The sequence below is a fragment of the Rhinatrema bivittatum genome, chromosome 8 (genome assembly GCF_901001135.1).
Source record: "Rhinatrema bivittatum chromosome 8, aRhiBiv1.1, whole genome shotgun sequence".
In the NCBI taxonomy this organism is placed as follows: Eukaryota; Metazoa; Chordata; class Amphibia; order Gymnophiona; family Rhinatrematidae; genus Rhinatrema; species Rhinatrema bivittatum.
In genome coordinates this window covers 118,045,562-118,063,260 of record NC_042622.1, presented here as the reverse complement: position 1 = coordinate 118,063,260, position 17,699 = coordinate 118,045,562, and the positions used below count along the sequence as shown (strand labels likewise).

The 17,699-nt window shown below is 40.9% G+C and overlaps 1 protein-coding gene across 3 annotated transcripts in view; it reads right to left on the bottom strand.

Moving 5' to 3' along the window:
- The window catches only part of STRBP (spermatid perinuclear RNA binding protein), a 158,766-nt gene that overhangs the window by 84,096 nt on the left and 56,971 nt on the right, over positions 1–17,699 (bottom strand). For all 3 annotated transcript variants that reach the window (XM_029612031.1, XM_029612033.1, XM_029612032.1), the window contains one exon: positions 16,882–16,979. In XM_029612031.1, the coding sequence (XP_029467891.1) occupies positions 16,882–16,979 (98 nt within the window). The remainder of the gene's footprint in view (positions 1–16,881; positions 16,980–17,699) is intronic.

Sequence of the window (17,699 nt, the reverse complement as noted above, 5' to 3'; positions counted from 1 at the left end):
TTTTTTATCCGCTAGTGAGAAGTTGTATGTGTGCATTTGATGCAAAGAGCTTCTGTCTCTCCGAGAACGAGTCCGATCTCTGAGACTAGAGTAGCAGACCTGGAGGAGCTGAGGCAGACAGAGAGGTATATAGATGAGACCTTCAGGGACATAGTAGCCAAGTCCCAAATCCAGTCTGGCATCCTTGGTGCTGCCTTGGAGGAGGGAGGTCTCATGATCGGAGAGAATCAACCTGGTAGAGCAGGAAACGAGCCTGTAACAAGGACCTGCTCTCCAGGTGGTGCATCGCCCTCTCGCACTGAGGATGTGTCTCCCAGGGCTTCTGCCAAGAAGGAAGGGTTAGGTTGGCCGTTTGGTGATTCGATTATTAGGAATATATACAGCTGGGTGGCTGGTGGGTGTGAGGACCACCTGTTAACCTGCCTAGCTGGTGTGAAGGTGGCAGACCTCATGCGTCAACCAGATAGGATTTTAGACAGTGCTGGGGAGGAGCCAGCTGTCGTGGTATTATGTGGGCACCAACGACATAGAAAATGTGGGAGGTTCTAGAAGCCAAATTTAGGCTCTTAGGTAGAAAGTTGAAATCCAGAACCTCCAGGGTAGCATTCTCTGAAATGCTCCCTGTTCCACGCGCAGGTTCCCAGAGGCAGGCAGAGCTTTGGGGTATCAATGTATAGATGAGATGATGGTGCAGGGAAGAGGGATTCAGTTTTGTAAGGAACCGGGGAACCTATTTGGGAAGGGGGAGTCTTTTCCAAAGGGATGGGCTCCACCTTAACCAGAGTGGAACCAGGCTGCTGGCAATAACCTTGAAAAAGGAGACAGAACAAAGGGGAAAGCCGACTAGAACAAAGGGGAAAGCCAACAGTCACCCAGCAGCGCATGGTTCGGAGGAAGGTTATCTTCAAAGGATACTAATGAAGAATTAGAGTTAGGGCATCCCAACAGAGAGGTTCCAATAATAAGAAAAGTAGTCCAGGTGCCTATAATTAAAAATTCACCTGAGCTAAAAGATTCCAATTTATCCCTGTCAACTGAAAAGCAGAATGTAAATACAAATAAAAAAAACTCACTTTGAAATGTTTGTTTGCTAATGCCAGAAGTCTAAGAAGTAAGATGGGGAAATAGAGTGTATAGCAGTGAATGATAACAGACTTAATTGGCATTTCAGAGACATGGTGGAAAGAGGATAACATAGAAACATAGAAATGATGGCAGAAGAAGACCAAATGGCCCATACAGTCTGCCCAGCAAGCTTTCATACTTATTTTTCTCATACTTATCTGTTACTCTGACTGCTGAGGTCAGGGCCCTTATTGGTAACTTTTTGGTTCTAATTTCCTTCCACCCCCATCAACTGATGTTGAGAGCAGTGCTGGAGCTGCATCAATGTGAAGTATCAAGCCTAATTGGTAGGGGTAGTAACCGCCGCAATAAGCAAGCTACTCCCATGCTTATTTGTTTGCCCAGCCTGTGCAATTTAATCCTTGTTGGTTGTTGTCTGAATATAAATTATCTTTTCTTCATTCCCCTCCTGCCGTTGAAGCAGTGAGCTGCACCGTGTATGTATTCAATGATAGAGAGAAGTATTTTGGTGGCAGGATGGCACTTTATGCCTGGGATGGCATAGAGTCCAACAGGATAAAGATACTGCATTAGACTAAATGTACAATCAAATCTTTATGGATAGAAATCCCTTGGTGTTGGGGAAGAGAATAGTGATAGGAGTATATTACCGTCCACCTGGCCAAAATGGTGAGACAGACTGTTAAATGGTAAGATAAATTAGGGAAGCTAACCAAACTGACAGTGCAGTATTAATGGGAGATTTCAATTACCCCATTATTGACAGGTAAATGAAACATCAGGGCATGCTAGAGATAAAGTTCCTGAATGGAATAAAAGACAGTTTTATGGAGCAATTGGTCCAGGAGCTGACGGGAAAGGGAGCAATTTTCGATCTAATTCTTAGTAGAGCGCAGGATTTGGTGAGGGAGGTAATGGTGATGTGGCCAGTTGGCAATAGTGATTATAATATGATCAAATTTGAATTAATGACTGGAAGGGGGAGAGTATATAAATCCATGGCTCTAGTGCTAAACTTTCAAAAGGGAAACTTTGACAAAATGAGAAAAATAGTTAGAAAAACACAAAGGTGCAGCTACAAAGGTAAAAAGTGTGCAACTGGTGTGGACATTGTTAAAAAAATACCATCTTAGAAGTACAGACCAGATGAATTCCATGCATTAAGAAAGGTGGAAGGAAGGCAAAACGATTACCGGCATGGTTAAAAGGTTAGGTGAAAGAGGCTATTTTAGCCAACAGATCTTCATTCAAACATTGGAAGAAGGATCCATCAGAAGAAAATAGGATAAAGCATAAGCATTGACAAGTTAAATGTAAGACATTGATAAGACAAGCTAAGAGAAAATTTGAAAAGAAGTTGGCCATAGAGGCAAAAACTTACAATAAAAACATTTTTTAAATATATCCAAAGCAGAAAGCCTGCAAGGGAGTCAGTTGGACTGTTGGATGATCAAGGGGTTAAAGGGGCACATAGAGAAGATAAGGCCGTCGCGGAAAGATTAAACGATTTCTTCACTTCAATGTTTACTGAAGAAGATATTGGAGAGATACCCCTTCCAGAGAAGGTTTTCATGGGTGATGATTCAGATCAACTGAACCAAATCACGGTGAACCTGGAAGATGTGGTAGGTCAGATTGACAAACTGAAGAGTATACACCTCAGGGTTCTGAAAGAATTAAAAATGAAATTTAGACCTATTAGTAAAAATTTGTAACCTATCATTAAAATCATCCTTTGTACCTGAAGACTGGAAGATGACCAACGTAACCCTGATATTTAAAAAGGGATCCAGGAGTGATCCAGGAAACTATAGACTGGTGAGCCTGACTTCAGTGCCGGGAAAAATCATGGAAACTGTTATAAAGAATAAAATCATAAAACATTTAGATAGACATAGTTTGATGGGACATAGCCAGCATGGATTTACCCAAGGGAAGTCTTGCCTCACAAATTTCCTATATTTTTTTTGAACAGGTGAATAAACATATGGACAAAGATGAACCAGCTGATGTGGTGTATTTGGATTTTCAGAAGGAGTTGAACAAAGTCCCACATGAGAGGCTTCTATGAAAACTAAAAGGTCATTGGATAGGAGGTGATGTCCTTTTGTGGATTACAAGTTGGTTAAAAACAAGAAACAGAGAGTAGGATTAAATGGTCAGTTTTCACAGTGGAAAAAGGTAAACAGTGGAGTGCCTAAGGGATCTGTACCTGGACCGGTGCTTTTCAATATATTTATAATATGATCTGGAAAGGGGTACAATGAATGAGGTGATCAAATTTGCGGATGACACAAAATTATGCAGAGTAGTTAAGTCTCAAGCGGATTGTGATGAATTGTAGGAGGATCCTGTGAAACTGGAAGATTGAGCTTCCAAATGGCAGACGAAATTTAATGTGAACAAGTGCAAAGTGATGCATATAGGGAAAAATAACCCTTGCTGTAGTTACATAATGTTAGGTTCTATCTTAGGAGTTACCACCCAGGAAAGAGATCTAGGTGTCATAGCGGATAATACATTGAAATAGTCGACCCAGTGTGCTGTGGCAATCAAAAAAGCAAACAGAAGGTTAGGAATTATTAAGAAGGGAATAGAAAATAAAATGCAGGATGTCATAATGCCTCTGTATTGCTCCATGGTGAGACCTCACCTTGAATACTGTGTGCAGTTCTGGTCACAGCATCTCAAAAAGGATATAGCTGCACTGGATAAAGTGCAGAGAAGGGCGACCAAAATTATAAGGGGCATGGAACAGCTGCCCTATGAGGAAAGGCTAAAGAAGTTAGGGCTGTTCAGTTTGGAGACGAGACGACTGAGAGGGGGGATATGATAGAAGTCCACAAAATCATGAAAGGACTTGAACAAGTTAATGTAAATCACTTATTTACTCTCTCAGACAATAGAAGGACCAGAGGTCACTCCATGAAGTTAGCAAGTAGCTCATTTAAAACAAATCAAAGATTATTATTTTTCACTCAGCGCTTAGTTAAGCTCTGGAATTCATTGCCAGAGGATATGGTTACGGCAGTTAGTGTAACTGGGTTTAAAAAAGGTTTGGATAAGTTCCTAGAGGATAAATCCATAAACTGTTATGATGGTAATTAATAAGCAATAGTAGCTTGTGATCTAGCTAATGTTTGCGTACTTGCCAGGTACTTGTGACTTGGATTAGCCACTGTTGGAAACAGGATACTGGGCTTAATGTACCCTTGGTCTGACCAGTCTTGGTCTGACCAATATGGCATATCTTATGTTTTTATGTTCTTAGAATTAAATAGATGCCAGAAGACCAGAGAGGACCATGCAGAGCTCAAGGACTGCATCTCCATGCTGACTTCATAAGTCTGGAGCTCTCTGACAGAAGTGGAGGATTCTCAAGCGGCTAGTGAGAAGCTGAGGTAGGAGCTGGTAGCTGCAATGCAGACTCAGCATGTGATATTGTGGCAGCACCCTGGTGGAATTAAAGAGTCCGATAAGTACTCACAAAAAGAAGCGAGAACGCTTAGGGAGGGTCAGGCTGACCGCCAGGGAGAGGATACCTCATAAATAAGATATAGAGCACATGGTGATAAAAGAAAATAAAAAAACAAAAGACAAAAATATATATGAAATAAAGTATTTGAAGAATAAAGATGGTAGCTATTCAATGAGATAATCACAAAGTGGTTATCTCAGACATAGTGGCCGCACATCACCACACATCAGGGCGTTCCCTTGATGGTTGGTTGTTAATGATTTTTTGTAGAAGGGAACAGAGGTTTGGTTGTTGTTAAGATTTAACCAGGAGGCAAGAGAACAGCCAGTTGGAAAAGGAGCAGCTCTTATAGAGTATAGATCACCCGCAGGCAACCTACATTCCATCAGAGCTGCATGAAAAGGAAAATGCTACCATGCAAAATAACATGATACAGCTGCAGAGAAAGCTGGAGGAACTCGGATGGAGCCATGACCTAGAGCAAGCCAAAACATGGGATCTGGATGTCGCCAATTTTGAGCTTCAAGCCTATGCGCAGGAGGTAGCCCTCGAGCAGAACAGAGCCCGCGAGAAAGAGAAAAAGGCAGTCTGGTGGGAGTGTGCACAGCTGACTGACGAACATGTGGGGCTGGCACAGCAGCTAGCAGTCTTACAGCACCAGACCAGCACAGAGTACATGTGAATACAAAAACATAAGCAGAAAGTAGCAATTCTGGAAAGTACCATGCAGATACTGCAGAAACAGTGGGAGATTGCAGCGCTGCATTCAGCAACCAAGGCATAGAACCAGAAGCTGCAGCAGCGTCTCCAAGCCACGGTGAACAAGCTCAGGCAGCAGCAAATATAGAAACATAGAAATGTCGGCAGAAAAGGACCAAACGGTCCATCCAGTCTGCCCAGCAAGGTTATAGTAGCATCTGCTGCGCCAAAGGTTCACCCCCATAATTAGCAGAGAGTAATGTTGGAGTTGCATCAACAGTATTAGGCTTATTGGTTAAAGGTTGCAACAGCTGAATCAGCTAGTTACACCCATTCTTATTTGTTTTCCCAGACTGTAAAATTCAATGTCCTTGTTGGTTGCTGTTTGAATCTACTTCCCTTTTCCTCCTGCCGTTGAAACCGAGTGTAATAATGGAGTTGCACCAACAGTATGAAGGCCCAATTGGTTATGGTAATAGCCACACCAGCAAGTTACCCCCATGCACTCTTTTCTTCATTTCATCTTCTAGCCTTTATGGAACCATAGTGTTTAACCCCATGCCCCTTTGAAATCTTTCACTGTTTTTGTCTTCACAACATCCTCTAGAAGGGCATTCCCAGGCATTTACTACCCTCTCCGTGACAACATATTTCCTGACGTTGGTTCTGAGTCGTCCTCCCTGGAGTTTCATTTTGTGACCCCTAGTTCTACTGATTTCTTTCCAACAGAGAAGGATTGTTGATTGTGCATCATTAAAACCTTTCAGATATCTGATATCATATCTCCCCTGTACCTCCTCTCTTCTAGGGTATACATCTTCAGGTCCTTCAACTTCTCCTCATAAGTCATTTGATGGAGACCCCCCCACCATTTTTGTCACCCTTCTCTGGACCGTCTACATCCTGTCTCTGTCCTTTATGAGATGCGGCCTCCAGAACTGAACACAATACTCCTGGTGAGGCCTCACCAAGGTCCTTTACAAGGGGATTATCACCACCTTTTTCTTTCTGGTTATTCCACTCTCTATGCAGCCCAGCATTCTTCTGGCTTTAGCTATCGCCTTGTCACAATCCAGTGGGAGTACTGAGAGGAGAGGATCACCTTGCTGGTGGCTGAAAGGAATCAGTAAGTTTTGCTTGGGAAATTTTCTTTTTTAAAGTAATGGGACGAAGTTAACCATTGGGGAATATTATTTAGTGTGTTTGTGCTTTTAATACTCAGTAAGGCAGCAAATAAACAGAAGTTTGACAAAATTCCTCATGAGAGGCTTCTAGGAAAAGTAAAATGTCATGGGATAGGTGGAGATGTCCTTTCATGGACTACAAACTGGCTAAAAGACAGGAAACAGAGAGTAGGATTAAATGGACAATTTTATCAGTGGAAGGGAGTGGGCAGTGGAGTGCCTCAGGGATCTGTATTGGGACCCGCACTTTTCAATATATTTATAAATGATCTGGAAAGAGATATGATGAGTGAGGTAATCAGATTTACAGATGTTACAAAATTATTCAGAGTAGTTAAATCACAAGCAGATTGTGATAAATTGCAGGAAGACCTTGTGAGACTGGAAAATTGGGCATCCAAATGGCAGGTGAAATTTAATGTGGATAAGTGCAAGGTGATGCATATAGGGAAAAATAACCCATGCTATAGTTACACAATGTTAGGTTCCATATTAGGAGCTTCCACCCAAGAAAGATCTAGGCGTCATAGTGGGTAACACATTGAAATAGTCGGTTCAGTGTGCTGCAGCAGTCAAAAAAGCAAACAGAATGTTGGGAATTATTAGAAAGGGAATGGTGAATAAAACGGAAAATGTCATAATGCCTCTGTATCGCTCCATGGAGAGACTGAACCTTGAATACTATGTACAATTCTGGTCGCCGCATCTCAAAAAATATGCGACCAAAATGATAAAGGGGATGGAACAATGAGGAAAGCCTAAACAGGTTAACTTTTCAGCTTGGAGAAGAGACGGCTGAGGGGGAATATGTTAGAGGTGTTTAAAAATTATGAGAGGTCTAGAACGGGTAAATGTGAATCGGTTATTTACTCTTTCGGATAATAGAAGGACTAGGGGGCACTCCATGAAGTTAGCATGTGGCACATTTAAAACTAATCGTAGAAAGTTCTTTTTCACTCAACGCACAACTAAACTCTGGAATTTGTTGCCAGGGGATGTGGTTAGTGCAGTTGGGTTTAAAAAAGGATTGGATAAGTTCTTGGAGGAATAGTCCATTACCTGCTATTAATTAAGTTGACTTAGAAAATAGCCACTGGTATTACTAGCAACAGTAACATGGGATAGACTTAGTTTTTGGGAACTTGCCAGGTTCTTATGGCCTGGAATGGCCATTGTTGGAGACAGGATGCTGGGCTTGATGGACCCTTGGTCTGACCCAGTATGGCATGTTCTTATGTTCCTACTATTGGGGCTATTATTTCCTCACAATGTATACCTATACTCAATATTCAACACAAATGAGGACTATCAAATTTCTCACTCAATTTTTCAAAATTTCTCGAAAACTCAGGGAATTAGTATCAGAATATTTGTGCTCAATCGTTTAGGCTCTTGCCCTAACAGGGCTGCAACCATATTTATGGTAACAACAGCACTTGATTGTTAATCTCATTTACCAATTCCCATTATGACACAGTTTTTATTTATTATTATTTTAAAACTGCACATTAATTTACTATATCACTTATCTTTTTTTAAAATTGCTCCGTGAAACCTCCGATTACTTCCATCACCTCCTCTCATGGCTCAAAACCTGATGTGCTCATTACCACCCATTCAGTGTATCTGTTTTTGTAGCTGTTAAAAACCTTTCAACCTCCCAACACTGCAATGTTTCGGCGGCTCATCTCGCCTGCTTCAGGGGATTCTTCTCATTTAGTTGGCCGCTCACGGCTCCACCCTGCAGCACACAACCGTACGGTTTTTGTGCTGCAGGGTGGAGCCGTGAGCGGCCCACACATACAGGTTCTCAATCACAAACTTACATTCATGCTCTCTCTCACACACAGGCTGTCAATCACACACATACTCTCACATATACAGGCTCTCAATCATTCACATACATGCTATCTCACATACACACACACACAGGATGTTAAACACATATGCTTGCTCGTTCACTCACTCCCCCTCCCCCCCGCTGAACTAGCGGCAGCAGCAGCAGCAGCAACCTCCTTCATTTTCAGCCCTTACAGAGAAAGGAGTCCCATTGGCTGCGAGGGTTGACGTTGTTCCTCCTCTTATTCCGACCTGCGCTGCTCATTTTTCAGGCCATGCCTCTCCTTTTCTTCAGGCCGATGCTGCCTGCACTATCATGGTCTCTAGGTCCCGCGCACGCACCCGCTGCTCGCCACTTCCTCTTCTGAGCCGCGTGGGGGGGGGGGGCGGGAAGAAGAGAGCATGCCAGTGCCTGACTCTAGCTGTTCTGCTGCGTTCCGCCCGGGCTGTCAGCATTAAGCCCGGGCGGAGGACCTATTTCGCTTGGGTAGGGGGAGCAGCTGGGTCAGCGGGGGCCCTGGAAGTGTGGCAACACACCTGTGTGTTCTTGGCGACACACTGGTGTGTCGTGACACACCGGTTGAGAACCGCTACTCTAAACTATATTTAGAATCATTTTACATTAACTGAAGACTGGAGGGGTGCCACCATAATGACAATTTTTAAAAAGGGTTCCAAAGGTAATCTGGGAAACTACAGACCAGTGAGCCTGACATTAGTGCCGGGCAATATGGTAGAAACTATCATAAATAACAAAACTGCTGATCATATAGTCATAATGTAATGGGAAAAAGCCAATGTGGATTTTGCCTCATCAATCTGCTATATTTTCTTTGAAGGAGTAAATTAACGAGGATAAAGTTGAGCCAGTTGATATAGTGAATCTGGATTTCCAGAAAGCATTTGACAAAGTCCCTCATGAGAGACTTCTGAGGAAATTAAAAAGTCAAGGGACAGGATGCAATGTATTGTTTTGGATTCAGAACTGGTTAAAAGAGAGAACAGAAAGTAGGGCTGAAATGGTCAAATTTATTAATGGAGAAAGGTTAACACTGGAGTGCCCCAGGGAATGGTTCTGGTTCCACTGCTTTTAACATATAAATATATGACCTGAAAATGGGAACAAGTGAGATGATCAAATTTGCAGATGAAACAAAATTATTTAAAGCTGTTAAACCACAAGAGGATTGTGAGAAATGGCAAGACAGGGAGTCTACGCATATAAATGGCAGATGACATTTAATGTGGATAAGTCCAAAATGATACATATAGGGAAGAGCAATCTAAATTATAGCTACACAATGCAAGGTTTCATAATTAGAAGTCACCTATCAGGAAAAGGATCGAGGCATCATCATGGACATGCTGAAATCCTTTGTTCAGTGTATAGCAGCAGCCAAGAAAACAAATAGAATGCTAGGAATTGTTAGGAAAGAAATGGAGAATAAAACAGAGAATATCATAAAGCATATGTGTCGCTCCACTTTATGACCATATCTTGAGTATAGTGTGCAATTCTGGTCTCAAAAAAGATATAGAAGAATTAGAAAAAATACAGGGAAGGGTGACCAAAATGATAAAAGGGATGGAACAATTCTCCTATAAGGAAAGGCTAAAGAGGTAAGGGCTCTTCAGCTGAGAGAATATAATATGATAGAAGTCTATAAAATTATGGATGGAATGGAAGGAATTAACCCAAATCAGGGGTTTATGATTTTGTAAAGTACAAATAGTAGGAGACATGCAATGAAGTTGCTAAACAGTACATTTAAAATAGGAGAATTTTTTTTTACTCAATGCATAATTAAGCTTTGGAATTCATTGCCAGAAGATGTGGTAAAAGCTGTTAATGTAACTAGTTTTTAAAAAAAGATTTGTCCAAGTTCCTGGAGGAAAAGTCCACAAATCATTATTGAGGTGGACTTGGGGAAATCCACTACTTATCCCTGGGATTAGCAGCGTGGTATCTATTTACCTTTAGGGATCCTGCCAGGTACTTATGAACTGGATTGGCCACTGTTGAAACAGGACCTGGGCTTGAAGGACCTTTGGTCTGACAGTACGGCAAATCTTATGTTCTTATGACATAACTCTATCCAAAATGAAACATGATTATTGCATAAATAATATATATCACATTCTACTGTGCAGCAGAACCCGTATCTCAAAAAGGATAAGGACAGGATAGAGGCAGTTCAAGGAAGGGTGACCAAAATGGTGTGGGGTCTATATCAGAAGATTTATGAGGAACAGTTGAAGGATCTAAATATGTGCACCCTGGAAGAGAGGAGGTGCAGGGGAGACATGATACAGACCTTCAGATACCCGAAAGTTTTATTGATGCTTAATCTTCAAACCTTTTCCACTGGAAAGGAAATTGTAGAACTAGGGGTCATGAAATGAAATTATAAAGGGGACGACTCAGAACCAACATCAGGAAGTACTTCTTCACAGAGAGGGTGGTGGATGCCTGGAATGCCCTTCTAGAAGATGTGGTGAATTCAAAATGGCATGGGATAAACATTGTGGATCCCTAAGGACTAGGGGGTTGGAAATGAAGAAAATGATGCATGGGGGTAACCAGCACAGAGCAGCAGCGGTTCCTACCCTTATTGAAGGCATGGGGATTACTACCCTTAACCAGTTAGCCTTGATGTTTGTGATGCAACTGCAACATTGTTCTGTGTTTCAATGGTAGGGGGAAAAAGGGACTTTTATTCAGACGACAGCCAACACTGGGCCCTGACTTTTACAGTTTGGGGTACTAATTTGCAGACATTAGGGATAAAGCTCAGGATTCAGATAACAAACAGTGGGCCCTTAATTTTATGGTCCGGGGTACTGATATGCAGATTTTAGGGTTAAAATACAGGACTACTTCTACAGCGAAGTCCAAAAGCAAAGCACGTTCAAACAACATTGTCCAAATTATCATGAAGGCTCCTTACCTTACATAAACAATGCTAACAATTTTGTAATGGATATGACAGTTGCTTGGTTTGGATTATAATCGTTGCTACCCTTAACATAAGGCTTGGGGTAATGCACAGAATGGCAGTTATTACCCTTAACAGAAGTCATGAGGATAACCTGCATGGAGGGGCAGTTACTATCTTTAACAGAATGCATGGGGTAAACTTGCACAGAGTGGCAGTTACCATCCTCAACAGAAACATGAGAGTAATCTGCACAGAGCAGCAGTTACTGCCATGGGAAGCTTGCTAGGCAGACTGAATGGACTGTTTGGTCTTTTTTGTTTTTGCCATCATTACTATATTACTAGGTAAAGCCACACCACAGCAATAAGGATCAAAGCTGAGGTATACTTCTAGCAGACTAGTAATTTGTTGTATTAATGACAACCTTAACAACAAATGAATCACATTAACTAATAAGATATAACAAAGCATGTCAAACTGGCTCCCTATAAATGGAACACAGGTGTGGTGTTATTCAATCATTCAAAAATGGTAATCAAGCAACTGGAAAATATTTATTTCTTGTACAGTTTTGCACTACTCTTCCTCCAGCTTCAGCCTGTGAAAAAACATGACTGCTCCAGTGAGTCTTTTACCAAGGAAAAGAACAAACCTCATTTTATTTTGTGTATCTAGTTTATTTATTCTCTAATCTTTTACTTCCATTCTTCCTACTTTCCCTCCTGTTTCACATGCCAGCGTCAAAAGGGAGGAGAGTGTGGCCTTGTATTTAAAAGATCAAACTATGAGCCAGCCATACTCTCAATGGGATAGAAGGACTTTGTCCCAGTTAACGGAGTGTTGGTAGATAAAAGCAGCAGGTGAAATGGCACTGGATGTGATGTTATTACTTCTTTTAATGGTCGATGCTGTACATGTTTTATCTTTAGTTAAAAATAAAAATAAAAATCATATACTTAGGAACTTTGCGAATATACCTGTGACTTTTCCAGAGGATTATGTGGAAAAGTGTCAGTTCCGCAGGTAGTTTAAAATAATTTTTCAAAAGGAAGCTACATGGGAAGTTGCCCTTTGAACATTTGCTTCTGCATGGTCTGTGGGTACAGAAAAAGCCCATGGACTTTGTAGCTGTACAGAAAGTATGCACAAGGATTTGAAAATTCAATCCCCAGGCATATTCTCCCTTCTCCAATGCAAGAATGGCCCTTTCTCCCCGCAACTAAAATCTAGCTGCCTTGTAACCACAGATTAGCCACTGAGGGGACAGCAATTTTCAGAGCCAGAGATTTACCTTGGTAACTCCTTGTTTACCCGAGTAAATCCTTTTGAAGATTGTCCTATGTATGGTGATTTTCAGTCATGACCAAGTAAACCCCAGCTAGAGTCAAATACCCAATTTTTGAACAGGATTTAGAATTCAAATTGAAAATGATCTTGTTTATTAGCTGGGTATAAGGCAAGTATTTCTTCAGCACACATAGAAGTTCTGTATGGAAAAAAACTGCAGATATAAATTACCACCATTATCGCTGTTTTTACAATAATATTTTAAGAATGATTCATATTCTACCTTTTAAAAATTGCTCCAGGAGAAACAGGTAGTATAGTAAAGACAAAAAAGTTCAGTTTTTAAACAGACTATTGGCACTGACTAGTTTTTAGTCTCTGGATTTGCCTATATTTAATTTTCATTCTTTACGGAGGAAAAATACTCGGAAGAACCCAGGTTCCTTACAAATGAGTATTCAACAGTGTTTGTCTGCAAAGGTTTTCCTTTCATCGCTATGTTTTTCAAAAATAACATTCATAGGTAATAATCAAAGATGGGAACTCTTTGCTAGTAGCAAGTTCCTAAAAAAGGCTACTTAAAGTAACCAAAGTATTCCATAAACTGTACAAGAAAGAAAAATTATTCTATGTTTATTTAAAGATTCTTAGAAACTGAAACATCAATAGAAATAAATATTTAGAAGCCAATATTCAATAGGCCATTTAGTTGAGAAATTATCCAGCTAAAGATAGCCAGATTACTTGCTCCATATATTCAGCTGGATAAATGTCCGACTGAATATACGTGCTTAAAGTTATCAGACTACAAATAGCCGGATAACTTAAAAACCTAACAGGGTATGTTTGAATTTAGCCGATTAAGTTTTTTAATTATCCAGGTAAGTAGCGCGAAGAAAGTAAAATAATAAAAAATACAAGTACTGGGCCCTGTGGCCTGATTTCTTTCACCTCCCAACAACAAATAGGAAAGAGCTCACAGCGACCTTGCAACCCCATCCCACATCACTTCCTATATTTAGCAAATGAAAGTTTTCCAGTTCCATTCTTTTTCCCCTCTACCACCACCCCCTGGTTTTGAAAGTATTGGGGCAAGTCCTCCCACCCTCACCATCGTGATAAATAGGCCTTGCAACCAACCCCCCTCGGACATCGAGATAAATGCAACTCCTGCTGCTGCCCATCAAACAACTTGGCAGCCTATAAGAAAAGGAAGACGCGGTGGCGACCAGCAGATCCCATCCCACTGGCGGCAGAAGAGAGAAGAAGGACGCAGAGGCAGCCAGCAGACCTCATCCCACTGACAGCCAAAGAAAGAAACGGAGGCCACCAGCAGACCCATCTCACTGGTGGCCAGAAAAAGAGGATGTGGAGACCGCCAGTGGACCCCCATCTATTGGTGGCTGAAGAAGAAGAAGAGGCACAAGTCCTATGGGTATGTGGGTGACTATGTGGGTGGGGGGGGGGGGGTGAGAGCTTGGGTGTGGGACATCCTGTATATATGTGGGTAGGTGGGTTTGAGAGGCTCTGTGTATGTAGGTTGGGGTGGGAGCCTGTGTGTGTGTATATTGGTGGGTGGCTGGGTGACCGCCTGAGTGTCAGGATTTGTGTGTATATGTGTGACTACCTGTGTGAATGTGTGTGTGGGGGGAGGGTGAGTCTATGTATATATGTGGATGACTACTTGGTGGGTGAGAGCCTAGATGTGTCTGTAAGTGGGCGAGAGCCTAGGTGTGTGTATCACCTGTTTTGAAATATTATAATGGTATTTTGGGAAATTTTATACATATTTTTATGAGGTTTTAATTATTGGATGTGTTCTACTCAGTTTTTAAAAATGTATTTGTTTTACTAGTATGGTTTTATTTTTACGATTGATGTATTATATTTATTTTTTTTGTTATTTGTTGGTCTCTTATTTTGCCTTTGGTAATCTGTGTCTGTGTGTGTGATCGAGGTGAGGGATTTTGCTGTGTATAGTTTCTGTGTAAGGGTCTACAGCAGTCCATCTTGCTCTGCTTTCAATAGGAGGTGTATTAGCCTTCTAAGTCTTGATGTAATATTTGCAGTGCTGCCTTTTCCTGGGTAGGGTTGTTGCTCTTTGAGTTCTGGGAGTTAGTGTTGTTTTGATATGGCAGATTTGTCTTCTGGGGAAAATGTACACTTGGCAGGCTGTGATAACTTTTATTGGATTTATATAAGTATTATCCAAAACTACTGTACATGACTTACTGAGACAGTATAGGACCCATCTTTAGATGTGAATGTCTTTGATCTGACATCTGAAGAAGGGACTTATATAGTTTTATGTAGCTTTTGTACAATATTTTTAGATGCATGTATTTTATTTATTTATTTTACAGGTATTTTAGGCAGCCCGGCTTGTTCTTTTTTCTAAATAGGAGGTATGTTGGTATTTTAAAGCCTGATGTAGTATTTGCAGTATTGCTTTTTCGTTGGTAGGGTTGTAGTTTGAGTGCTGGCATTTAGTGCTGTTTTTAGTATTGGAGGTTTACTATATTTTAATTGTTTATTCATGGCTTTCTGAGGGTCAAGCCCACACCCAATCCATGTTACAACAGGCCTAATGCCATATGGGTTCCATGTGTCTTTTTGTCTCTAGGGGAGAGGGGTTGGGGGACCAAGATTGCTATAGACCAGGGAGGGTGTTTGTGAGAAGGGGGAGAGGGGACTGAGGGAGTGATACCCAATCCCCTGCTAGGAATGTCACTGCATATTGAGAAGGAAAGCGGTGATATAGTGTTGGGGCCTGCCCGTGGGGTTCCCACCCCCACTGTGGGCAGGAAGAAGCAATGAGGACAGGCATTAAGAGAGGAAATGAGTGATAGATAACGTTTTCCTCTTCCATCAGCTTACTCCCTTCCCTCCCTTCTTATCACAATAAGAAGGGAGGGAAGGGGGTAAGCTGATGGAAGGGGGTAAGCTGAGGGAAGGGGGTAAGCTGATGGAAGAGGGGTAAGCTGATGGAAGAGGTATGGGCTATTTGAGAAGGGAAGAGAAGACTGAGCGAGTGAGAATTTATCAATCCCCTAGGTCAGCTCCTCCCTTCTGCTCCTAGACAGAAAAATTGGCATAGCGCACTGTTTGACTTGCGTCCACAGCCCCTTATGCTATAAGGATTAGGGCATCCACAATGTGCCCAGAGCAGGCATTCATTTCTGAGCAGCTCAAAAAATTGTACAAAAAAATCAGAAAATACTGCTTTTCTGTACATTCTCCAACTTTAAAAAGTTAAAGTTATTATAATTTTTTATATTTATTTTTTTTATTTTATATTTTCACATTTTTAATGCTTTACAGACATCAAATTAAATGCCTTGGCAATATAGGCCTGTGAGTTATCAGTCTAAATGGCTTCTGAATATTGACCTCTTAATCTTCATTTTTTGGGTATTTTGGAGTGGCTTGCTATGCTTTGCACATCTGTGCATGGGGTCTTGAGTGCATGTTAGCCCAACATGGCCAATCAGATTAGCAGATTTCAATCTTGTGGGTACACAAACCCCTAAACAACTCAAAATATTTATAAGAAATTGACCTCTCCTAATTTACTTTTTATTAAAAAAAAAAAAAAAAAAAAAAAAAAAAAAAGACTTATGAACACAACTGTTAATAGTAATGCTGAGTCTGACAACAGGAAAAACAAATATTTGATTTAATTTATATAATTTTTTTAAGGACATGAATATAAAGGTAGAAACAAAAATATAGGACTTTTTTTTTAACATAAGATCAAGATTTATTGACTTAGGAACAAATAGTATCTAGGATTAAGCTCAGGTCAATGAACAATAAATCTCAATATTCAGTGAATAAAATCAATACATTCATTGTTACTGTTATGGAAATGTCTATAGCTGGACAGGTTTCTTTTACAAGAAAAGATATAATTTCTCTATGGTGTACTTAATACAAAAGGCTACTTGCTTTCTCCTAGAATACACGTTTGGGTATTCTATTTTGTTATTGAGGAGGTCCACACAGCAATAAACTCAAACTGCAAGACTTGATATGTGAGAATCGTTTTCTTATTGCACATGCTTAGAGCCCTTTCCCACAGGTGCCTAATTACAAGTCTAAAGCATTTTAAGAAAATAATTCAAAACGAAAAGGGAACAAACTATGAATATTACATTGGAACAAGATAAGACTGTTTAGCAAACATTTTCTTAAATCTCACAATGATGAAGTAAACTAATTTTGCTCTCTTTTCTTGGTTCTACTTAATTAAAACAAAAAATCTTTGCTAAACAATTTTCATTATGAAACTGTCACAATTATATTTTATAGGGAAACAATCCTACAGTATTCACTAGCACACTCCTACAAAATGACAATGTTTTTATACCTGGGCACTTTGTGTAATCTCTTCTCTTTGTTTAACTGTCATAAATACCAGAGCATCTGTTGGTTCTTTCTCGCAGGGATCATGTAGACCAGGACCTCCTAAAGAAAAACAGGTCAGCAAGATTATTTTGTCTTAGGTTAAAGGGGACTTGAAATACATGGGTTCTTTGCTAGATTCTGCTAGGCTCCAGCACTGATTAGGTCACTTAAAGAGAAAGCGTACCGGGGGGAAAATGGCAGTCACAGTAAACCTCCAAAACAAAAAAGGAGAGGGGCTCTAAAGGACTCCTTTGAGGCTCTTTGCTGCCCTGCTTCCTGCCTGTATCATCTTGGCTGCCTGGCTCCCGAGAATCGGGTATCACGTCATCAAGAGGCACCGAGTTTCCTTGATAAAATAAATCACTTTGATGCGTGCTGCCAAAGCCACGTGCCTAAGGTGCACACCCTTAGGAACACTTTTCTTTTTAACCTAGGTTTTTTTTTGTTTTGATTGTTTTTGTGTCGTCTCTGACTCTATTTTCCTTTTAAGATGGGTAAAAGGAAGAGTCGAGAGCAAGTCTTTTCTCCATCCTCCCCTTCTCAGCATCTCACAATTCCACAGATATTGGCAAGGTCTTTGGGGCACACTAACTCTGGTGCATCCCTCATTGCTGACAATGCAAATGGAACAGTGTTTGTTCAGCCAGAGGCTGAAACATCTTTAAGCCCAGAGAGTTGCAATCTTCCTCCAACACCAGACTCCAAGAGGGCAGCTGAAGCTGCTATTAGAGCAGTTTGGTGTGTCCTCAGTAATGGAAGAACCGTGAGATAGACAGACTA